General features: G+C 31.1%; 1 protein-coding gene across 2 annotated transcripts in view; it reads left to right on the forward strand.

Annotated features, from left to right (window-relative positions):
- LOC118198912 (DDB1- and CUL4-associated factor 8-like) overlaps positions 1-26,166 on the forward strand; it is a 102,574-nt gene that overhangs the window by 14,701 nt on the left and 61,707 nt on the right. For both annotated transcript variants that reach the window (XM_035370701.2, XM_035370700.2), the window contains exons 2-3: positions 4,940-5,910; positions 23,748-23,888. In XM_035370701.2, coding sequence (XP_035226592.2) covers positions 4,993-5,910; positions 23,748-23,888 — 1,059 coding nt within the window. In that variant the 5' untranslated portion in view covers positions 4,940-4,992. The remainder of the gene's footprint in view (positions 1-4,939; positions 5,911-23,747; positions 23,889-26,166) is intronic.

Below are 26,166 nucleotides of genomic sequence, written 5' to 3' on the forward strand. Positions count from 1 at the left end.
CGAATAAAAGCATCTGAATTTTTGGTAGTTGAGCTGCTCCTGTTCTTATTTAAAGTAAATTTTATGCATGAAAATATTTGCCACTCAATTACCCACTGGTCATAGGTTGCTGAAGCCTGCCCTAGAGGGTAATAATGTTGATCAGAAAATGCTTGGAGGGAAAAAAAAAAAAAAAAATATTTGAAAGAGAAAAATGTTATTCATAATGTTTTTTCCCAAGATATATTTCTTTTAATGTTAAATATGGATTTTCTGTTTAAAAATTCCATGTATAAAGATATAAATTTGAATTTATGTGATAAAATTATAAACTTCATTTCTATATTTAATCTCTACTCTTCCAATGTAAGGTTACTGAGATTTCTTAAAATTGAAAAAGAACTTGTTATGATGCTTCATTCATCATCAGACTATCATGCAGTAATCACACATTAATGAAAATATGGTTTTATATATCTATCGTTCTTTTAGGTCATAAATTTTCTAATTGGCATAGTTGAAATATGCATGCTTAGCACAGTATCTCCTATTTTTTTAGTATTAATGTCATTTTTGTCTTCTGTTACCATATTTCATTGTGTATCCTCCCCTAGCTTTTTAGTGCCAGATTCTGAAAATTAAAAAAATCTTTGTTTAATTTTCCCCTTCCTCAGTGCCTTCAGAGAACAAACTCCTTTAAATTTTAAAATGCATTCATTCATCCACATAGTGATTGCCAACAAAGACAAATCCTCCCAAACTACCTGCAAAGTTCACTCTGAATCATTCTTTTCTAACGTTTGAACTTTATGCTAGCCTAATGCAAGAACCGACCAATCAACAAAACAAATTATGAACTAACCCTTCAGTGTATGATTTCATACAATCAGCTGCACTATTTACCTTCCCTAGTTATTTAGAGATGATTTAAGTCTCAAGGTATACCAAAGGCAATAGTAATAACAGGTGAGATTCAAGTTACATGGACATAGAAATTAAGATACCTAATTAGATATTATAAAGTTAATATTGCTATGTATTCTCATTAGAATATAGGTATTTTTTAAAGAAATAATATTTTGATAATTAGCTAATTTATTCAAGACTACTTTTCATTTGTTATGTTTTTAAACCACATCCTTTGGAAATTAAATTAGTTGCAGTTTTCAATTTTTGAATGATGAAATAACCAAAAAGGGGGGATATGGTATATCATCTCATTATCCAAAACTGCCGTGGCTGTTTCATAGTAATATGTTACTTTCACACTTGTATTGTCTTTTGTATAAAAAAATCTTAACCTACTGGGCACAGCAATTTGTATTAAATTTGATCATGAAATCTTCCTGGTTTAAATCTGTAATATTATTATATATGTATATTAATAATTTTCTGCAAATATTTTTTAAGAAATTTAAAACAATAAAAATTGAAATTAAAAACATTGAGACTAAACTGTGCTATATGCTGCAAGATTAAAAAATAAATAAATAAATAAAAATCGGAACGAAAAAGAAGTTTTTCATTACAATTTTTTTAAATTTTATTTTAATATTTTTTTAAGATAATAGCTATAAAAATCTAAAAAATTTTTCTCTTTAGAAGGACGTCATGGCTGATTCTTATAGGCACATTGTATTTCAACATAATTATGCATAGACACCTCTATAAAACTGAAAATGTGTTTTTTAATTTTTATGTAGCACTGGTTTTCAGCAGAACCTTAATTTCTTTTCTCATTGGCATTATATGTCATTTCTCTCCCCTCTACCTCTCTCTCTCTCTCTCTTTCTTTTTTTAAACTATAGTTTTAGCATTCTCTATTCACATAACAAGGCCAATATAGACCTATTCGGCACACAGTCAAGTTTCAGTGTGTATGTACTTAATTCTTGGTTGTTTTCCCATATTTGTTCTTTTCCTTTTAGCATTCCCTTCAAGGTAAGAAGACATTTTCTGTCTTCTTACCGTGTATTATTTCAGTATTTCATGATCATAATTATGATTTCCTTATGTAATCTTTTACTTTGCTAAATAATTAATGTTTGAGTATTGTTTTTCATTTCATAGATTCTAGATTATGTCAAGGTATTAAAATGCTATATTTCTCAGATGCAAGTACTTTGACTCTTTATTAAATAGCTTAGTTTTTTGTTTTTGGTTAGTCTTTTGTTTCCTTGGTTTCAGTTTTGTATAAATTTATTAAAAAATGCATATTTACCATTTATATGTTTATTTGAAAATTTATTGATGGTTATGTATTGTATTACAAATTGGGAGGGGGAAGCTGAAATGTTGGCAATCATAGAAAAGTATAACCTTATTAATTTTTTTGTCATTTCCTAAAAATAATAAAAAAGACATTTTAATTTCATTAATTTGATATGCTCTAGCAAATATATGAGATTCAGACATGAGAATCTGTGGTTTTCATGGTGTTAAGGTAAAATACTCCTGAAATGTCCATTAATTTCAATTATAATTTTAGAATCATTCATAATTTTGCAACCAAGTGAACAACTACAACCAAGTGAAATCAATGCAAAAATTTCATGCAAGATGTGCTATTTAAGCTCTTGTATCAAGCTCAGCATACACTTCGAGAGGCCAACAGATGAAACTATGCAACCTAAATGTTATAATTCTGGTTTAAATGTTTTATTGGTTAAAATTTACTCTACAGTACCCCTTAGCAAATCATCTCGTTTTTGATGCCAAGAAGGATTGGCACCAATTTCAAGATGATGTTGATCCTTCCGCCCGTTACACAAAACTAAAACAAGAAGTCAAAGACTTACACAAATTCGGTGTTCATGTACACATCGACCTGTTTTAACTTTAAAAAAAATCAGAGAATTGCACAAACTAGGCATTGTGCATGCCCTAACTTTGTCCATGTACACATCGACCTATTTTAACTTAAGGAGAAAAAAAAAAGAAAAAAAAAACAGAATTGTGAAAACTAAGCATTGAGCACTGTCTTAACTATGTCTATGTACCCATCGATCTATTTTCACTTAAACAAAATCAGGAGGCTAAAACAAAGTTGAAACTATCATGTTAACCAGAAAGAATTCTCCGCTGTCCTAACACACAGAGACTAACCAATAACCAAAAATACACAGAGAGTAATAAATAACCAAAAATACATATTTCCTAACATAAAAACATAAAACAACGAATCTGTTAACAAAAATTAACACATAGAGATCAATAAATAAATGAAAACGTCAATCTTTTAACATACTTTTTTTTATGCGCATGTTCACACTTCCCACCACCATCTCCTCCATCCTCCTACGTAAGCAGTTCATTAAATTTTTGGTCGCTTCGACTCATCCATTGTTAATCAACATTTTTTTTGCTTACCCACCTCAGACATACTCAAATGATGGTAACAACAGCAAAATAATAGCAAGTTCAAAATCCAAGATGCACATGCAAGCAAACAGCGACAGGAACTGAAAACCAAACCTGGATCCACACAAAGGGGTTACTATTACAAAAAATAGCCAAAATCTGAATTTATTACAACATGTTTGGTGATATTCGCTGAAATAACACCTTTTTACTGACAAAAATTAAAAAAGAAACACAATTTTTCCTAAGGCTAGTTTTGCCAACATTATCAACATTTACAGTTACCAAAAAACCTATTTCACGCAGCAGGTTTCCAGATTTCACGAACAACCACTACTGCATGGCTATTTTTTCAGACAGAAACCAAGGGGTAACGTACAGTAAAGATCAGCCATTTTGTTTGCTAAATTTCAACCCATTTTGTCTGTGATTCTAAAAAACCATTTTTAACTTTATAGAATTGTCATCAAGAATTTTATATGTATAATGATATTATCAAAATATGAATAAATGTCAGGGAAAAACTCAAAAAACTGTCTGTTGGCTGTTTAACACACTTCACCTTGCATAGCTGAGGCCAAAAAGCATTGCCAAGGAAGTAATATCTTTGAAAAGAAGTCATAAATGTACCCAAATCAGCACCTTCACCATCTAGTTGAATGTGGTAGAATGTATTTTTTGCATCAGTTAAGGAGATATATTTAGACCCCCTTAAGCTTTGACAACAGCTGATTGGGGAGGGAGTTAACATATGCTTTGAATATGATGTACCCCTATAGGGATCTGTGGTCATTAGACTGTTGATTGCCCCATATTATGAAATCAAGCAAACAAGGATGCCCTTTAAAAACATTCTGTTTATTTTTACAATGCTTGATGTAACACTATCCTGCTGAAATCAAAGATTGGCATCATCTGTGGAATATCATTGAAAGAAATTGTCAAACACTGCATCAGTAACAAAGTGGATTGTTCAAAAATAGAACTAATCTAACCAACAGTAGACCGTGCTGTTACTCTCACTTGCGAATGAAATTTTGTGCAGCTGCAGTAGTTTTTGTGTCAGTCCAATAATAGAAGTTTTATTTATTGGTGAATCATAAGATGTGAAAATGTGACTTTTTGGATATGGTGAAATTTCCCACTATTTTTCAAAACTTCATAGAATTATCTGCAAAAATTAATGTATTATGCTTAACATTCTGTAAGTTCAAAACTAACTTGCATTATATATTATTATTCCCTTTTGAAATGTTTTTATGGAAAGGAATCCTACTGTATTAAAATACAGCAAGCTTATGTAAAAAATCTGTATAGTTGATTTCATTTAAAAATAAATCCTTGTTGTAGATATGTGAATACGAATAATTTTCATACCTCACATTATACATTGACCTCTGCTGATTTTGCTTTGAGGCAAAGTGTTGTTTAATAGCTAAAAAATGTTAAATAGATAATTTATCATTCAGTTGATTATAGAATATTCTAGCACCCATTGTTTTGTATGCACATATTTACATGCTATATTAACATGCATTTTTAATAACTTTTAAATGGATATGATTAACATCTAAATTGGCAATTTTTTTTTCATTTTAAGGTTTGATTGTAGCCTTCCTTCTGGTTGCAAAATTCTTGAGGAATATTAAGAAAATGGAACCTAGTTCAAGTTCTTCCAATAAATCTAAAAGACCTACAAAGCTAGAAGCATCTACTGAATGCTGTGATGGTGCTAACAGTGCTGAAGGTGGATTTTCTACAAAAGGTCCTTCAAGAGGAAAGCGTATGAAAAAAGAAGACAGTGGAATAAATGTGATACCGGAAAGTGATAGTTCAGATGATAGTACTGACTGTGATCCCAAAACTAGTCATATGAATGGTGAATGTGATGCTTTAAAGACAGACTGTAATCAGTCTGAACTGAGCAGTCCTGATTCTGGTAATTTAGAAACCTGTAGCCTTCCTGAGCTAGAGCATAAAACTGAAAGCAAAGAAGAAGTACTTAACAAAATGCAAAAATGTTCCCAAAAAACGGGAAATGCATCAAAAAGTGCAGACCGTGTAGAGGATATGGAAAGTGAAACAACAGATACTAATGTAAATATTCAATTAAACAATTTAAAAATGAGATATAAAAAGCGACAATCAACACCAGGGTCAGATGATGATCATGATTTTGAAGAGATAGATTTAGAGGATGATGGTGAAAAAGATTCATCTAAGAATGATGAGGAAGATAAATTGAAATATGATCCTACACCCAATACTCCTCGACCCAAATATTGTTGGTCAGCTCCTAAATGTGTTGTATCTCGGCAATATGGATATTCTTCAAAGTATTATCCTGATCTTTTTAGATACAATTGTTATGGTAGTCTTCATATGGTAGAAAGATTGGAACTAATGTATAAAATGAAACAGCATGATGGTTGTGTAAATGCATTAAACTTTAATACAACTGGTACAAAACTTGCTTCAGGGTCAGATGATTTAGGTATAATTATTTGGGATTGGACAATTTCTAAACCGTTGTTAGAATACAGTAGTGGTCATCGAAGCAATGTTTTTCAGGTGAGTGTAAATTTAATTTTCTGAATTAATATAAAATAAGTTAAATTATTTCTTTCTAGCACTTTTCTAGGAATAGAAAGTAATAAAATATAAAGAGTGTGTTAATAATTATAACTAATGATTTTATGTTCTTTTTACTTGATTTGTTATTAAAATTTTTTTTTTCCTTTGTTAATATTGATCTCTTTCTCTTTTTTGGCTGTTATGTGTATATACATTTACCTACATAGCAGTATTTGAAAAGATACCTTCTAACTAAAACAAAAAAATGTTTTAAATAATATGTTGCAGAAACAGAAGTGTAGTTGCCAGGAAAATATTATTCTCTAACAAAGGTTTGTCTTTATCTCATAGCAGAATGTGATGCTTTTCCGTTTCGCTGAAGCAAATCTTGCCAAGCAGACTTTATTGGCAACAACACACAGTATACACATAAAAAAATGTTAACAAATGTTAGTTCTAAGAAATTTTTTATTTTGAAGGCATAAACATTTTAATATCGTTTAAAATTTTGTAAAAAGACAATAAAGTGCAAGGAACTTACATAGACATTGGGTCATCTGGAAAGTTCTGCTGTTAAATTTAAAACAATAAATTCCTAAAAATAAATAAATAAATTCCTGACAATAAATTCCTAAGAAGACGTTAATTTAAGAATTTACTATGCTTTCATGGTACAACTTCTTGATTCGCCGTTTCATATCGCATGACCCCAAGTGATCACATCTCACATAAATTATGCTACAAAAATCTATTTCTCTCAGTAATTACCTACATTAATTTCAAGTTAAATCTTAATTTGGAATACAAGTTTAAATGCAAGAATTATTTCAGTTTGTACGAATAGCTTACTCAGAAATTATGTAAAACCACAGTGCTGTATTTCGCTAGTGCATTCTCATTAGAATTGAGGAATTTAACCCTTGACTTTGCTTTTTCTATATTTTTGCCTTCGGGTGAGTGGTGTGATTGCATTTTAATTGACTTAATTACCACAACAATTGACTTAGACCATAAAATTTAACATCCTAATTGACTTAAGGCCATCCCAGGGTAACATCCTAATTGACTTAGGGCATAAAACTGAACTATTTGGTAAAAAATTCTATGTAATTGTGTGCCAGTATTGAAAAAAACAATCAATCTGATAAGAAATGGCAGTGACTTGTTTTGAAAATGAGGCATAAAAGGTTACCAGCAAGAATATTCCGTTTGGCATTGGTTGTACCATTTTTGGTGACTTTTATTGCTTGCGCCTGCAAAATGGAAAAGTATCCAGAATTTTTAAATTAATATCTATCATCATAGTATAGAATTATTTTTATAAATAATGAAAAAAAAAAACTTGTATAAAATATGCTTAACAAATCAAGTTGATCACAAATTAAAAAACTGTAATTTGTTGTGCAGGGTGAAAGTAAAAATTATTATGTTGCATTGTAAAATTCTAAAATTCTGTCAAAATAGTAAGGATGTTTTTAATTCAAAATGAATCAGCCAGTCGTGCAGTTACCAACTTAAAATATATATTATAAAAATTAATGAATTCAGCTAATTTCACAGGTATAACTAATGATGAATAATAATATTAGAGATAAAGAACTGTGTGAATATATGCTGTCCAGAGAGTTTGCTAATCAGTAGTGAACATTAAATGTGAAAGAAAAATATATTATGTTAAACCAAAAGTCAACACACTAATAAAAAAATATTTTATTTCTAGCGGTGCAATAAACTAAGCGATTAAAAAGAAATGTCTTTTGTTCATTAAGTTTGAAAGACAAATATCTTATGCTTTGCTGAGTGGCAACATATTTCCTTTAAATTGTTGAGTTTTCTGATGAAATTCAAAAGGCTTTGTTGAATGGCAACACATTGCTTTTAAATCGCTGAGTTTGTTAATCAGAATTTTATTAAATGTGCATAAAATGTAAATAATGAAGAAATTATTGAAAATTTGAATTTCAAAGTGTACATGTTCAGGGAAAAGGATATGTGTTTTCAAAATTATTCGCTGTAGGTATTGCTGTTTTTCGGCAGTGCAAGGAACTTACATAGACATTGGGTCATCTGGAAAGTTCTGCTGTTAAATTTCTTCTGCTGTTAAGTGTGTTTTATTCTAATTATTTTGTTTCTGTTAATAAGAAGTGAACTACAAGGAGCAAATATTTAAACACAATGTTGGATATCAGTTTAAATAGAGTCACAGTGTATAATTTTGCATGTATTGTGGCTTAATTTGTATTTCAGTGTAGTGCTAAGAATGGGGAATCCAAAAGTTTGTTTTTGACCTCGAAAATTTAATGCAGCTATTTTAGAAAAGAAAGAGGTAGTTTAAAACTTTATTGCTGTGTTCAGATTGTCAGATTTTTATAGTACAGTCAAAAGTCGTTAATCCGGACTCGTCGGGACTTCGGCGATTCCGGATTATAGATCATCAGTTTAAATCTCGTAAGATGGCATTCAGAAATTACAAAATTAAAAATATGAAACCGTAATTTATTAAATAAAGAACAATTATGATCTAAAGGGTATCAAAATTTACAAAAAGAAAAAGCTTAATATTTATTTGTTTACCTTATTAAACATTTCCTTCAACGTAAGTTGCTTCGTTTCATGTGATAATACTTTCTCTTTAATTCTATTAAACAGACATAATTTCTTGTTTAGTTACAAAGTTCCGCTGTTCAAGTCCTATAATTGCTGTTGTTGAGAATACCGACTAATTTGTCAATCGAAATGTTTTCGTTTTCAATAACCTCTGGGTCACTTTCTTCACTATCGGAAGCGAATTATAATGACGAGGAACTTGATTTAAATCATATCAAAGACGGAGTATATCGAGATGAAATACTACACTTAGTACGGAATTATAAACCAAATAAAATAAACATCTGCCCTGAAGATAAGGATAGTGCTGACAGATCAACTTCCAATCCGCGGCGCGAAATTGATAAACAGATTTCGGATTTCAAAACATACTTTCGCTTTGTAGATACAAATTACATATTAGTAAATATATATCGGAAATTCTATTTGACATAATCTTTCTAATCTATCATAATCTAATAATGACGTTTCTGCCCCCTCCTCTGCTGCAAAGCAGCGTGAAATTGATAAACAGATTTCGGATTTTCAAAACATACTTTCGCTTTGTAGTAAATATATATCGGAAATTCTATTTGACATAATCGAAAGTTCAAGCTTACTTTTATAAAATTGCTCTAACAGTCTGCAAAAAATAATAAGCCGGATCCAATTCGAAGATTAAAGAACAACGCAATCAGCAACATTAACTGAATTAGATAACTTTAGCTTAGCGTATAACTCCGTTACACATTAAATGCGCATGCGCACAAACATATTCGCAGCCGTAAGGGTCTTACGCACTCTCGTAAACGCCTGTGCGCATGCGTGAACGCGACGCATGCGCAGAAAGTTTGCAGCTTTGAGGTCCGAATTATAGATCATTCCGGATTATGGGTGTCCGAATTAACGACTTTTGACTGTATTAGCTCAAAATAAAATCTGACTACTGTTGTGACAGTATCTTTTAAAACTTCAAAACTTATCAGGTAGTATTTCAAGTTTTCTGAAGCTGATTTGTCATTATCTTTTGATTTTTGAGAACTAGGAACTGTGGCAAGTCATTCTGAGCTGAATTCTTTGTTGAGAGTTCAATTTTTGTGTTCACCAAGAATGCTGTATTTAATACAAAAGGACATCGATTCCTATCTGAACTAATTTTTAATTAAAAATAATCACTTATCGATGGGGGGGGCAGCTTATTCTTCATCAGTGTTTTATTTGACACATGTACTCATGTCTGCCTTATATTATTATTTTTAGAACAAGAAAGCATGAAAAAAAACTGCTTTCTAGCTAGGTCTCAAATAGGAAAGTTCCATGTGTAAGCTGGGTGTGCTAATCACATACTTCTGCCACAAGCGCTTGCATGAGAGAATGTTTTAATTTTATGTAGCCTATCTCGTATTGGGAATTCTTTGTATTAGTATATTGTATTCAAGTGTTTGAGTATAAGATGTTCCAATTAATTAAGAATACTCATCGAGTATTTTAAAAGGAGAACATTCACAATTAGGTGTATAAATTCCTTTCAGGTGTTAAGTGATTCAGTAGTGATTTTCATAAAGTGGGCAGGTCAGTAAGAAGATCCTCTGCAACTTAACGTTATATTATTTTGGAAAAAGCAGTTCTACAGAAAGACATTCGAGTGCCTTTTAGCAACAGACATATTACATTTTTATTGAAGTTTTATATAGAAAAATACAAGTACTTTGATTATAATAATAGCCACGCTTTGTATCATTATGATGTATAATTGATCATATAACTGGAAACAGGATATTGGAGCAGAATGTTGTCTTATCATTTTAACTGTATATTTTCTATTTCTTCTGGTGTTTCAATGTGCTTTGTGAATTGAGTGTTTTCATTGAACCGTTTTGGGTTCACAGTCTTTTCTTCTCATGATCAGCAGATGCAATTATATTTAATGCTGTATTAACACTGGAACATAACTTTATGTTATGGTTATTTGAATGAAGCTCTTCACTGTGGATAATTCTTTTTTCTTGAAAGAATTTAATTGCAGACTCTCATTTAGATTTTTTTATTTAAAATCTTGATACAAACATTTTGAATCCAGATATTTGGTACAGTTTTGCAGTTTAAAGTAGTTATTTTTAGTGTGCTTGTACACATTTTGGCTGTTGCCACATTGCTGGAAGTGTATTAAGATTTTAGCTCTCACAGTTCTTGTCCATTTAGAAGACTATATTGATATTGAGTTAATGAGTACAAGTTTAGCAACTTTGATTAGTGACAGTTTTAAAAGTTAATGTCCAACAGACTATAGCAGTATGCTTCAGTAATGATGAATAAACAAGTTGCCAGTAATGTCCAAAAATCACTAACCTCAGAAAGTCCTCCACGAAGGCATCTCTCCTCTCAGGCAGATAGCCCTCGAGGCTTTGCCATAATTGAATAACCTAACCTAACCTAAATATAAACTGCTGGGTTTCACTGCTGATACCTGAGATTCTGCATTCAGGGATTGGTGAATTTTAGGTTTCAACTGTATTACCTTGAATATATATGCAAAATATTAGAATTCTCTGTTGGAGAATATTATTTAATTTCCTAGTAAGATATATCTTGTTTATAAATAAATTAAATGGTTAGTTGTTCATATGCTGCAAAATGTATGCTAAATCGTAATATTTGAGCTCTGTTATGAGCCTTATATTGTAAACTTCCCAGTTTTTGTGACGTGCTGCTGTTTTGTATGCACCTATTTAATATGTTTCGTAGGTACACTGTGAAAAAAATGAGACAGTTCTATATCTCCCGTTCTACTGGGCTGATTGATGAAATTCAAACTGCATTTTTCATGTCTCGAAAGTGCAATGTAGGATATGTATTAGATTTATATATAGGATTGTTCTAATATAGGTATTTTGACACTAAATCGGACTTTTCCTGAAATATGCCAATTTTTTCCGTATTTGAAATCCGTCAATCGTCCCAGTAGAGCAAAAGATAGAACTGCCCCCCCCCTTTTTTTTTTTTTTTTTTGTTTGTTTGTTTTGCCGCAGTGTACCTATAATTTTTCTGTAATATACTGGAATACAAAATTGTAGACTGATTTTTAGCCATATATAAACAAATTATATGAATTCCAGTTCTGTTTCATCCAGTAATTTTCAGTATCATTTAAACTTAGGGATCATTATATCATGTAATTTGTACATCTTTTTTTGAAAAAAACTATCTCTTATATTTAGTTTCTACTGTTTTGTCTCTTTATTTATTTCTTATTCAGCTGTTGGCCTAAATAGCTATTGATGACAAAGTAATTTAAGCTACAGAATACGTATAATTTGTTTAACAGTTTGATTCCTGATACAGTAGATTGGTAGATACATTTATGGATTTTATGTATGTAATATAAAGAGTAGCCTTAAAAGACGGCTGTTCAAGACATGGTCCCCCAGACTGTATTCTGCAGCCTAAAGGCCTATCATTATGATTGGATTTGATTTTGTTTTTGAACATTTAAAAAGTTTTAAGGCAACACCAATAGCTGATAAGCTAAAACTCTTTCGTGCAACTTTTTATGGAAACAGATTCCATGCTGCAATTGTTTGACATTGGAGTCTTGAAGAAAAAAGAGTGGATTTCTAAATATTCTGTATATATGTTTAGAATATCATGGAGAAACTCAATTCAAGATTGATAGTCCTGAATAAATTGATAGTATTTGATAAAATAAATGGAAAATTAGCTGTTTAATAATCTACTTAGAACTTACGCTGAAGAGTAACCAATGAATGTACAGCTGGAATCCCATGACTTTCAGAATCATGTGTTTCTGTCAAGCATAAATCACAAAAGGACCGGACTACTCCATTTTTCTATTTAATAAACATTATCATAACCTATCTGCTTTTTGGTTAGAAAATATCAGTTTTTAAAAACCTTTATTTGTTTTAAAATGCATTCTTCCAATATCCATTTTTTTTTTAAGAATCGATGAAGAAGTTGCCTCTTGGATAATTCAGTGTACATCTTCTGCAACTCACAGACACAGAATTTAATATGGACATCTTGACCTTTGTAAATAATACTGATTGTGCTCATCTGTCACATTAAATAAATATGTTATTTGTAAAATACATAATTATTGATTTCCTGTAATAATAAAATGATTTTTAAGAATAATTATTTATGATATCCATTTGGGGATGGCCTTCATTTTCAAGTATTGACTCTTAGTTTCATCATAATTGGATATCTCAGCCTTAGCAAGTTTTTCATGAAGGCATTCATCCGTAAGTAAATAGCTTTGTAGTAGTTTATCATAAGTAATGTAACAGGGGTGTTTAAAGTAATGGAAACAGTAATGCTTAAAATGGTTAAATTTGTTTCTTATGATAACATTGTAATACATAAAAGTAATCATCATTTTTTTTTTTTTTGTGAGTGTGATTATTTTAATCATCTTCTCAAAGTTGAATGAAAGCTGCAAATTTGCCTATGGTTTGTTTAATTTATTTTACCATGAAGATAAATGAGTGATTTAACTAAGTTTCAAAGAGGTTGTATTGTTAGTTTGGCTTGTTGGAGCAATTGTAGCGTTATAAAATAATTGGAGATATCGAGATATATTGTGCATGAAATCCTGACAACATGCAACATTCTTAGGAAAACATCATTTGAAAGACACACTTGTTGGAAAACAGAGTGTGTACTCAACAGATTCAGAAGAATGTTAAAGAATATTGCTGCATCAATAGAAAAATTTCTGTAAAAAAGGCAACTGCTGAGCTTAATACGTATCAACGGAACCCAATTTAGACATATACGATGCGAAGGGAATGGCGTAATTTTTGCTGGAGCTACAGCTACTACTTTAGAAACTCTTGTTTGACAAATAAATGCAAAACAGACTGCATTGGTGCCAGGTATATAAAACATGAAATATTTATCAGTGGAAATGGTCAGCTTCAAAGGTTTCCTCACCTTATGGCAAGTTTATGTGTAAAACATCACAGTCGAGTTTATGTGTACAGTCGAGATTGTCTGCTTCCTACATGGTGAATACATGTTCTTGTTGGATAGTAATAGTATCATGGTTTGCAGAAGATCCATTTATCACCATTTAAGAAAGAACGAAGATTGTTAAACAATTAACCATTTTAAGTGTATACATTGTCTGTAGCAGGTAACTGCCATCATTCATGCCCCTGTTTACTGAAGTCAGATTGTTCAGTTGTAGTTTGAAGAGCATGAAGTTACACATCTTTCTTGGTTTGCATAATCTCTATATTTAAATATTATTGAATCACTGTGGTCTGTGCTGAATGAGATCCTGTATTTATCTCCTAGCATCCCTAAAAAAATTAAAGCTGTTTCTGTTATAAAAATGGCATAATATTTCAAACTGCCCTGTTCTATTCGGGGGGGGGGACCATTCAGAACATACATGCCTCCATTCTAAAAAGATTCTGAGCAGATGCCAAAGCTGCTGCATACCATATTAGATATACAATCCTTCACATTTTTAGATGTTTTTGTTACATAGATCTACCTTCTTATTATAATGTGTATTTATTCAGATAAGGAGAAGAGTAATATGCACAGACTAAGAAACAGGTAAAACATAAAAGGGCTATTAGCTTCAAGAGGAGATTCATTTCGTGAGTGAATTTTCTAATGTAGTCATTTATTATCCTAATTAGCATATGCAGACAGGTAGAGGTGATTGCAATACCAGAATTTCACCATTAATTGTACAGGTATAATTTCACCTCTCTAATTGGGCAGTTCTACTCAATTTTGATGGAGAGTACCCTGGGAGTCCAAGATTCAAAAAGTGAAAAATGAAAAACATCATCAACAGCTGTCTTTTAGTATTGCGAAAGGTTGATCTAATTCTAAATGAAGGCAAATACTAAATCTACAAAAATCATCATTTTATTTACAAAGCAACCGGAATTGCATCGATGGTTCACTTCACAAACTGAAAAACTAACATTCTTTTTCAGAAGAGAAGCGTCCTCTAATGGCAATACATAAATCATTTTGGGGGGTTTTCCACACTCCCCACCTGATAATTTTTATTATCGCTACAAAAATTATCACTATTTCAGCATACAAATAATAAAAATGTAAGAAAGCAACTTACATATCAAGTACATTCAACTGATGTAAATATAAACTGCAAAAGGAAATTCTATAAAATAAACAACTATAGTTAACTGCATCAATTCAAATGTTATTCAATACGTGAATATTAATTCGAATTACAAACAGTAAATTATTAATAATAACTAAACTAATTATCTAAAATTAATGTTAGTGAACATGAAATATAAGAAATAAAATTAGAAGGTTACAAAATTAGTTCATTTTCAGTCTGATAGTTCAAGGGGGTATATCAATTGCACAGGTCTTTTAAAGTCCCCTTTTTTAGTTTTTACCACACATGATCATGCAAATCCATCACGTCCTTTAAAGACTTGAATTACTCCACCTAAACCCCAGAGGAACTTAAATTTAGTTGTTCCTTCAAGTTAAACTATATCACCAATTTTAAGATTTTTCTTAGCTTCTGGTGTACCGAAGAAGTGGTCATTTCTTAACTCAAGAAGATACTGATTTTTCCGTTTTTTCCAAAACTGTTTTATAAGTGTTGTCTGATATTCTTTTCATTTTATTAGACTCTTTCTTGTTGGAGATTTATTCAGGATCTCAGCAAAGTTGTATGGATATTCATCCTTATGTCCGACAGGTTTCTTAGCGGTCCTTATAAGTGCTTATAAGTCCTTATATTTGAAAATAAAATATAAAGGCCCTTATAAGTGCTTACTTTTTCTTTAAAGCCCTTATTTTTTTGTTTTTAGTGCTTATTTTTTGCTTTTAGTGCTTTTTTTTTTTTAATGAACGCGCTATTTTTCGCCGTACCAAAGCCGAAACTAAATAAACAACTTTTCTTCCTAATATGGAATGTCAGATGGTGAATCATACTCCCGGAAATAGCTTTCCCCCCTTTCTCTGATTAACATAACCTTTGGTCTGCCAAAGAGTACAGACAGGTGCCCGTCGTTCTATTGGTCAAAGAATTGCGAAAGCAGTAGAAAATTTCGGTACATTCGGCATTCTTTTCCTCCCACCCAAATACTACACTCGTTTGAATTTCTCTCCAGATCTTAATAATTTGCATTCTCGTTCCGCTTGGTCAGTTCATATTTGTGTTTATTATGATCATTATGCTTATATTATGAGTACAGTCAAAAGTCGTTAATTCGGACACCCATAATCCGGAATGATTTATAATTCGGACCTCAAAGCTGCAAACTTTCTGCGCATGCGTCGCGTTCACGCATGCGCACAGGCGTTTACGAAAGCGCGTAAGACCCTTACGGCTGCGAATATGTTTGTGCGCATGTGCGTTTAATATGTAACAGAGTTATACGCTAAGCTAAAGTTATCTAATTCAGTTAATGTTGCTGATTGCGTTGTTCCTTAATCTTCGAATTGGATCCGGCTTATTATTTTTTGCAGACTGTTAGAGCAATTTTATAAAAGTAAGCTTGAACTTTCGATTATGTCAAATAGAATTTCTGATATATATTTACTACAAAGCGAAAGTATGTTTCGAAGTCCATTAAACAAAAAGTGGAATTGCTGCAAAAAATGGATAAAGGCATATTCTTTGTTTATCTAAACTTTAACGTTTGTTTATGTAAACTTTGTTTATCTTTAACGCCACGGCGGCGCGCAATGAATTGGAAGTTGATCTGTCAGCACTATCCTTATCTTCAGGGGAGATGTTTTTATTTTATTTGGCTTATAATTCCTTACTAAATGTAGCATTTCATCTTGATGTACTCTGTCTTTGATATGATTTAAATCAAATTCCTCGTCATTATAATTCGCTTCTGATAGCGAAGAAAGTGACAGAGGTTATTGAAAACGAAAAAATTTCGATTGACAAATTAGTCGGTATTCTCGACACAGCAATTATAGGACTTGAACAGTGGAACTTTGTAACTGAACAAGAAATTATGTCTGTTTATAGAAAGAATTAAAAAGAATGTATTATCACATGAAAAACGAAGCAACTTAAACAACTTACATTTGAAAGAAATGTTTAATAAAGTAAACAAATAAATATTAAGCTTTTTTTTTTGTAAATTTTGATACCCTTTAGATCATAATTGTTCTTTATTTCATAAATTATGGTTTCATATTTTTAATTTTATAATTTCTGCATTCCATCTTACCAGATTTAAACTGATGATCTATAATCCGGAATCGCAGAAGTCCCGACGAGTCCAGATTAACGACTTTTAACTGTATTAAGATTAGGATCGCTAAAATTTTCTAGTTTTGCTCTAACAACATTAAAGGTTTTTTCTAACGCAATTTTATCTCCAAAAGAATAAACAGAAAGTGATTTTTTTTCTAACAATCGGAAGCTCCATTTTATTAGATACATCTTTAGTTATGAAAGATCTCATTGAGCCATTATCAAAAAGAATTCTGACATTTTCAGATTTATCATTATTTCGGATCAATGCAGAAGCCATTTGTAATAATATTTTATTAGATCTATTTTCATCGGATTTATATGACGAAACAGCGGAAATAACGCTCGAATCCGACGTTTTCTTTTCAGGTTTTTCATTATTTTTTTTCTGATGGAATGAATAACAAATGGCTTTCGAGTGTTTATTAAAGCAGAAGGCACAGTTTTTTTTTTGTTTACAGTTTTAGATCTGATGAAATCGACCCAGGCATTAAAAACACCACGCTTCCCGTTTCAAAATCTCTTTTTTCTTTTCTACACTTAAAATTTTGCAATCCGCAGATTTATGATTTATGTTCCCGCAGAACAGACACTGCGATTCGGCTGACACAGTGTAGACGGCTTGCTTGTTATGGCTGGAGAATGTTTAGGTTTGAAGGGCAGATGCTTTTCCAATCGCTGATATTTCTCTCTAGAGTTATAATTAACAGAAGCCACGCATTCTCTACTGAATACTTCGTTCCTCAAAAAGGCTAACAGATCTTTTAAATCCCAATTTTCGGCTATAATCAAGAACAAATTCATTAGGAAGTAATTTCAAAATTAAAGGTGTTAACAGATTTCCGTAGGTATCCGAGTTTATTTTTAATGCTTCAAGATTTCTTATCTGTACTTCGGCATGATCAAGAAGTTTTCTTAATCCGTTTGTATCATTAGGATTTTTAACATGTGAAGTACTTAAGAGTTGTCCTAAATGTGAATTGATTAAGATGTTCATTTGACCAAATCTGGAATGTAACAGTTCAAGAGCAGCTTTGTAATTATTTTCGATGAGAGCGAAACCAGAAATAGCTTTGGCGGCTGAGCCACCAAGAAAGCTTTTCAAGTAAATTAATTTTTCTGTTTTTGATAATTTCGGATTTTTATCAATTGCATTTTCGAACTGACCTATAAATTCTAACCAATCCAAAGGATCACCATAAAATTACGGTATATCAAAATAGAAAATACAGGCTTACCTTGGCTGTCTTTGCATAAAATGATATCCAAAGTAATAAATTAAATATAGTTGGTAATTGTTTTTTTCCATCATAGTAAAACAATTACAGTCAAAAGTCGTTAATCCGGACTCGGGGACTTCGGCGATTCCGGATTATCGATTTTTCCGGATTATAGATCATCAGTTTAAATATGGTAAAATGGCATGCAGAAATTATAAAATTAAAAATATAAAACCGTAATTTATGAAATAAAGAACAATTATGATCTAAAGGGTATCAAAATTTACAAAAAAAAGCTTAATATTTATTTGTTTACTTTATTAAACATTTCTTTCAATGTAAGTTGTTTAAGTTGATTCGTTTTTTATGTGATAATACATTCTCTTTAATTCTATAAACAGACATAATTTCTTGTTCAGTTACAAAGTTCCGCTGTTCACGTCCTATAATTGCTGTGTCGAGAATACCGACTAATTTGTCAATCGAAAATTTTTCGTTTTCAATAACCTCTGTCACTTTCTTCGCTATCAGAAGCGAATTATAATGACGAGGAATTTGATTTAAATCATATCAAAGACAGAGTACATCAAGATGAAATGCTACATTTAGTAAGGAATTATAAGCCAAATAAAATAAAAACATCTGCCCTTAAGATAAGGATAGTGAATTCATTGCCCACCGCTGCGTTAAAGATAAACAAAGTTTAGATAAACAAAATATATGCCTTTATCCATTTTTTGCAGCAATTCCACTTTTTGTGTAATGGGCTCCGAAAGATACTTTCGCTTTGTATATCCTTTACATATTAGTAAATATATATCGAAAATTCTATTTGACATAATCGAAAGTTCAAGCTTACTTTTATAAAATTGCTCTAACAGTCTGCAAAAAATAATAATCCGGATCCAATTCGAAGATTAAGGAACAACGCAATCTGCAACATTAACTGAAATAGATAATTAGATAATTTTAGCTTAGCTTATCCCGTCCGTTATACATTAAATGCGCATTCATAAACGTATTTTGTGCACGCGCACACGCAAATTAGCAGCGGTAAAGGTCTTACGCGCATGCGTCAACGCGACGCATGCGCAGAAAGGTTGTAGCTTTGAGGTCCGGATTATAGATCATTCCGGATTATGGGTGTCCGAATTAACGACTTTTGACTGTATATAATTACTTAAGTGTATGTACTATTATTGTAATTGTTATCATCGTCATCAAATGTTTTTGACCAATGTTTTTGAAAAAAATTTTCTTCCAGATTTCTACAAAAGGAGGTTTTGCCTGCAAATTATAAAATGCATAATGAAGCAATAAAGACTGATTAAATATTAACTCAACACACTGTATGTGCCTAAATTGTCCCAAAAGTAGCTGATATGTGGCGACCAAGAGGTCACTGGTGAGTTATGGCTCTCAGCTGTTCAGTGTTTTCGGTGTTATATTGGTGTCTTGCACATGGCAACATGTATGTGTCAAATCAGAAATGCAGTGTGAGAGGCCATGTTGGCTTCAGGAACAGAACTTGAGTCCTTGACATGGGAGGGCATCCTCTACCACTAGGACAGATGGATTTTTGTACACTAGATTCAAGAATTCCGACTCTCAAATTCATGTGTGTTGAGTGGCTCCATGGATGCCATAGACCCCCTATCAGTATCCATATGCTAACAGCTGCTCCATTTTGGTCTGTAGCTACATAGATAAAATGAGTTAACGAGTTAGTTAACGAGTACTTCACATGTTAACTACATAGTTAACGAGCTCTGCTTTCATGTAGCAATGTGTACCACTAGAAATTCACATAAAGATTCAGCTCACGAATATTGCATTAAAACCTCTTCTTTGTTTCATCTTTTATATATTTGCCAGATATTTTTTTAATGTTCTTCTTTGTATCATTGGCTGTTAGCACTCGAATTTTTCAACCTTTGGTGTGATATAAATATTTCCTATGACTAATACAGCAATATCTTTCATAATCCGCATAATCATTTCTACCGGTATCCTGAACTGTTTGAAACTGATTAATCGAGCAACTATGTATATACAAAAAATTATTATTGGTTCCTAAAGACATTTGTCCATTTTTCAATAAATAAAGCATGATTAATAAATTTAAATGCCTTTATTAGAACGTTTTACGAAAAGTGCATATTTTTCGCAACTAACTTCTTTTACTCTAAAAATTGCAGTATCAATGTCGGAACATTTTTCTCTTCAGACATTTCTTTATAGCAACAAATTGCATTTTTATCATTTGATTAATTGTAAGACTACATTAAATATTGAGATCAGTGTGCAAAATATCATTTAACAAGACTTCATCCCATTAATTTTTGTTAGTTTCTGAGCTGCAAGTGCTTTAAATCTAGTGGTTGTCTGAGTTGTCCCCCCATGCTTTAAAAGCCCGTTGTTCTTCTATATTAATAAGGTTTCATTATCTGATTCATTAAAGGTTAATATGATGATGCACTCACGTTAATGGAAACTAATTCATTGAAACAAAGTTAGTGCCCAGTTTCCACATTTATTGGTAACTTCAGCAAAATGAGTTTCAAAAACCCATGAAATTATTTGCTTGATGTGGTGTGATATGTTTCCAATCTGGTTTCATATTGCTTGCTGTTAATTCATGCCATGCTTTGCTTATATATAACATAAATATTGGTCATGTTGTAGTTCCAGTAAATTCCATATGAAGAAGTGCAGCAAAAAACTGAAATAGGTACCTGTCTCATAACTTTAAAACTGTCTAAAATTAAAATGCAGAAAAAGAGAGATATTTTTTGTGCTATCGAGATATATTTATGTATTAAAAATAATTTCATGTGTAGTATTTATGTATTAAAAATAATTTCACGTATAATATTTATGCATTAAAAAATAATTTCATATATGAAGTGAAAAGTTTTTAAATTTTTTCCCACAATTAATTCCCACACTTTTGAAATTTTCAAACCAAACTATAATGAATCTGGACTGATTGAAGTGAGATTATGTGAAAAATATTCTAAGCTTTATAATCAAGAAATATGAAAGGCTACAATATGTGGACAACAATTTTAATGCTCATGAAAGAGTTCCATAAAGCAGCAAATGTGTTTTGCCAGGATATTCTGCTATTCTCCAGTACTGTAGCTCAAAATATTAGCATTGAATCTCAAATACCAAGGACTGTATTGAGTGCAACATCCTTCAAATGCTTCAGCGTCTATGATTGACGAATTGTAGAAAAGACCTGTAATAATTTCTTACCTGGATTCTTTAATAATACCAGTGGGGAGAAAGATAGTCCAGCTACAATTTATCGGCAGTTCCTTTTCTGAATCTATGATTATATTAAAGATGCCGGGTGAACAATTTAGAAAAAAGTGCATTTTCTTCTTGATTTTTATGGTTTGAAAATTTTGATAGTGAGAACTCTGTCACAGTTTTTGATGAGAGAAAAGAAAGCAAAGATCATCAACATGAATGGGTTTTGGAAGGTTTGGTAAAAGAACGGACAGTCCCTCCCCCACACACAAACAGAACATGTTCTTCTTATTTCTTTATGTCAAGCATGTACTACAAATACTATTAAGTTTTCATTTAATGCTTTATAAAGAGAAAATTTGGTTTGAGCTCAACAGTGACAGAGGATTGCTTGAATTGTGCATATGTGTTAGATATACATAGAAAGTTGGTTCAGGGAAAAAGAATTGAGATAGGTATCATGTTCTAAAAAAGTGCAGACAGAACAAAACTTATCAAGTCAGTTTAAAGAATTAGGAGTTCTTACTTCCCAAATTTCAATAATCTGCCTTAATATATTTAAGTGTATGGTTTATTTCTTTATTCAGTTATGGTAAAGCTTGTAAGATCTATCTGCCTAAAGGAGCACGTGGCTTCATGAAGGATTTTCTTAGGGAAATCATCTCATATTCACATTACATATGGGAGACACCAGTATGCTTATGTAGCTGGTCAGTTCACTTGGATTCAGTCTTAAACCAAACTACTAGTGCTGAGCTGTCTTTTTTCTCTCCAGTAGTTGGCATCTCGAAATCCAATCCTAATTTAATTTTCTCTTTCTAAAATAGTTTGCATCTTGGCTCAGACCCTGGCTATACCCACGAGTGACAAAGAAGTTGCTGAGAACAAAAAAAAAAAAAAAAAAAAAAATGTCAATAGACAATTCAGTGGAAATTCTTAATGCAGTAATTACAAAATTTGAACTTTGTTAACTGGACAAGGTCTATCTATGAAATTAATAATAAAGTGTTAACACAAAAAAATTACAGATTGTACTTTCAATTAGATACAGATATAAGCTGTATTTATTAATAATGTAAATTTCATTTTAAAAACAGTGCAAATAACAGAATTATTAAGAAAAATTACATGATAGTCAGTTTTATTTTTGATCTATTAAAATATTTATCAAACTTGTTCAAGAAATTTTTTTGTGAGATTTTTTGGGTTTGGAACTCAGCCTAATAAAAAGCCTGAAAATAGATTTTGCAGTCTTGAAAGGTTTTCACTGTCTCAAACTTTTAGTCAACGTCTGTCTCTACACCTGGTCTCCCAATGGTAGATTATAGAATCTTAGATTTTTAATTTAGCAACAATTAATAAAACCAAAATTGTTTAAATTCCATTCCTGCACCCCTATTTTTCTGATTTTCTATATTCCCTCTATTGATGTTCACCATATTTTTCTGATTAAATTTTATTTGATTTTAGTTATCTCAAATTACTGTAAATATTTGTAGAACTTTTTATGAATATTCAATCAGTATTTAATAAGTTAATATCTATATTTAATTTTGTTTTCCTTTAATGTACGACATAGTACTTTGTTTGTCCATACAACAGTCTGTACGTTAATTGTTAGTTTTTTTCTCATCACATTTAAAAGTACTTTGATAACTAAAGGCTTCTCAACTCAATGTTTTCTCAGTATAAAAAAAAAAAAAAAAAAAGTGTAATAAAATAAAATTAGCCAAACAACACAAAATTTACAATATCTAATTAATCATTAATATAATTTATATCAGAAACATAATGTAGATAGTTCAGTAACCCTAATCATGCATTATTATAGGTGAATTTTAGCCAACTTGAAGTTTTCTTAAATGTCTTTGCTATGCAGCATGAATACTTTGCAGAAACTGCTGGTTTTTCATATTTCAAGAATGGCAGCCATGCATTTTTTACCGACATGTAAATCCTTCTCTTCATTCTTCACTTCAAATTTCCTTTCACAATATTTCTTCATACATGTGGACTCATCAGATTGTAATGAAATAGCCACCAGGACTCATTATACCAATGAAAAAATAGTTATACACAGAAAATAAGAATAAATCTGTAAGTCTGTTTTTCTTTTCTTAAGGACATATGAAAAGTAGAAAATTTGGAATAAATTTGAAACACTGGGATATTTTATCAAAAAACAGAACTGTGCTAGGAAGAATGAAAATCCTATACTAACTTTGTGTTCAATTCAATTGATTTATGCTTTTGTGATATTTTTAATATTCAAAAATCAGACTGTTCAGATTTGTTGAATTGCCATGTTTAACAAGTGATGACAAAAGTGCTTTAATGAGGTAACACCTTCCAATGCATTTACTATTAGCGGTAAAAGATAAAAGTATGCATCAAGCAGTTTTAGTTAATTAAGGGTTTATAACATAAAAATACAGCTTAAAAGCATTTTTTTTTAATATTATAGACACAAAAATTTTAAGTTTGTGTTTTTTGTAATATTTATCTTATGTTATATTCTACAGGCAAAGTTTATGCCATTGAGTAGTGACTGCTATATTGTTAGTTGTGCCAGGGATGGTCAAGTACGTATTGGTGAATTGTCTTCTGAAGGAGTTTGTAAAGGTACACGAAAAATTGCCCAGCATAAAGGAGCAGCTCATAAGGTATGCAACAGTAATACGCATAATACATAAAAATGAAATTTATTTTATGTAAATAAAATTATTCTGTAATATTGTACAATTATATCTCTTTATTTCCACTGTAAAGTGAGTATATAGTATATAAATGAGCAACACATATGAAATTTTATACCCCTTTGTACATTGTAGATGCATTATATGTCCAACTATGACTGATAATGAGGTGAATAATGTAGTTTATGAAAATTAATATTAATTTTACCATTAATTCTTATACAATTTATAAAATAGTAAATTATTTGTAGTGAGTTATCTAGTCTATGACAAATGCTGAAAAAAATAACCATAATTTAATAATAATAAGAATTTTAAGCCTTGTAAATTTATGTAAAATGTTAACCTTAATTTTTGTGGATGTTTGACTTTTTGTCTCCTTGCTGTTCTGTAGATGTGAAAATATAATAATGATATACAAGGTGCACCCATAATGTAACCGGACACTTTCTTATAAATAAGAAAAAGATTACTGACCTTCAAATAAATTTATTGCCTTCAAAATAATCACTAGAGTAATTTATGCAATTTTTCCATTGTTTCTTCAGATCATCGAAACACTGTTTATAGGCATTGGAACTAATTGTTCATGAAATTATTTTGTAATCAAAAATTCAATCATCAGCATCATCATCTTAGTCTTTGATTTGCTTCATCTTAAATGCTTTCATATCCACATTTAAAGGAGTTGTACCACTTATACACTTGTGGTGTTCTGATAATGATGCATAACTATGTACTGTTTAAATCATCTCAAATGTTTGAGGAGCAGATTTACTTAATTTGTAACCAAATGTAACATTATAACATTATTCCATCTCAAAGGAAATTTTTTTTTGTACATTATCTTCACAATAAATAAAAATAACTTTACAATTTTGTTAAGCAAACAACAAAATAACCGGTTTAAACTATTTTTAACAAGAGGTGAGATGTCACTCTTTCTAAATATGCATTTATTCTAATTCAGAAGTCAAACAACAAAAATCAGCGTTATATTTTAAAATTTTCACAGGACTAGTTTCGATGGTGGTTCGGTAAAACCATCAAAACTAGTCTTGTGAAAATTTTAAAATATAACGCTGATTTTTGTTGTTTGACTTCTGAATTAGTATTTGTTCGGCTTGTTATTGTGTTTTTATCATGCATTTATTCTTTCACTTTTTTATTTTATGGTTTGATTTGTTAGCTTGCTCAGTTATTTTGTGGTTGCACCTTATGTATGTGTATATATATAAATCATCCTACTTGTTACCAAACGTACCATTTTATTGGTAATGGTGATATTGCAATAAAGTTTGAAAAGAGCATGTTTGTTTTGTGATGTTTATTAGGCATAAAAATGTTGTAATGTGAAGTAGGCAGTTTTTCTCTTGCCTGACTCCTTTTGCTAGTCATTTTGTTTGTTATTGGCTGAGACTACCTGTACAGTATAGTTGCTGTGAGCACTTGTCTTTGCAGAATAGTTGAAAGCATATTTGTATTCTCTGGAGCAGGAAATGTATATTTTTCATGTTTTTCGAGAACAGAATCGGTAAAGTCATTCGAACTGCTCCTGGGGAAGTTTGGTAACAAATGTCCACGGAGTAAGCTCTAGCAGCAAATCAGAAGAGGTTATAAGAAATGGTCATAAAGGTATTGGGGAGGGAATGGTACGACGTTGTGAAGAATGAATTGCTAGCATCTCCCAAGAAATCACTCCTACAGCTTTCATGGGAACTGAGCTTGTCTAGAACATGAAGGAAGGAATAGAAAGAGGTGCCTTCCTTTGAGCATGGCTAACACTGTGCTACCACACTTTGGCTAATACTGTGCTACCACACTTTGATAGTCTAAGGGGGTGTTTGACTTTTGTTTACATTCAGCACATGTTACCTTGGCAGGAGCAGGAGCATTTATTGCTGAATGGGTAATAGCATTTTGCATAGTTAAGTAGCACTTTTGTTCAAAATCACTTCCTGGTTATCTTTTTATAAGTTGGACAGTAATTTTGATTATCAGTTAAAAACATGTATTTTCTTCTAATGAAATATTAATCTTCTAATGAAATTATACTAATTCAGTTATTTAGAAATGTCAAGATCATAATGAAATTTTAAATGAAGGAGTTATTCATTTCTCCTGTGAACGTGATGAAATCTTGTTATATCATATAATGACCTTAATTGTAAACTTAAATAACCATAAATTTAAATTTAACTAGTTGTAAACATAAATTAAAATTCTTTTGACAGATATAAATTAT

The sequence above is a fragment of the Stegodyphus dumicola genome, chromosome 2 (genome assembly GCF_044657685.1).
Source record: "Stegodyphus dumicola isolate Sdum_Otavi_A_Nest chromosome 2, ASM4465768v1".
In the NCBI taxonomy this organism is placed as follows: domain Eukaryota; kingdom Metazoa; phylum Arthropoda; class Arachnida; order Araneae; family Eresidae; genus Stegodyphus; species Stegodyphus dumicola.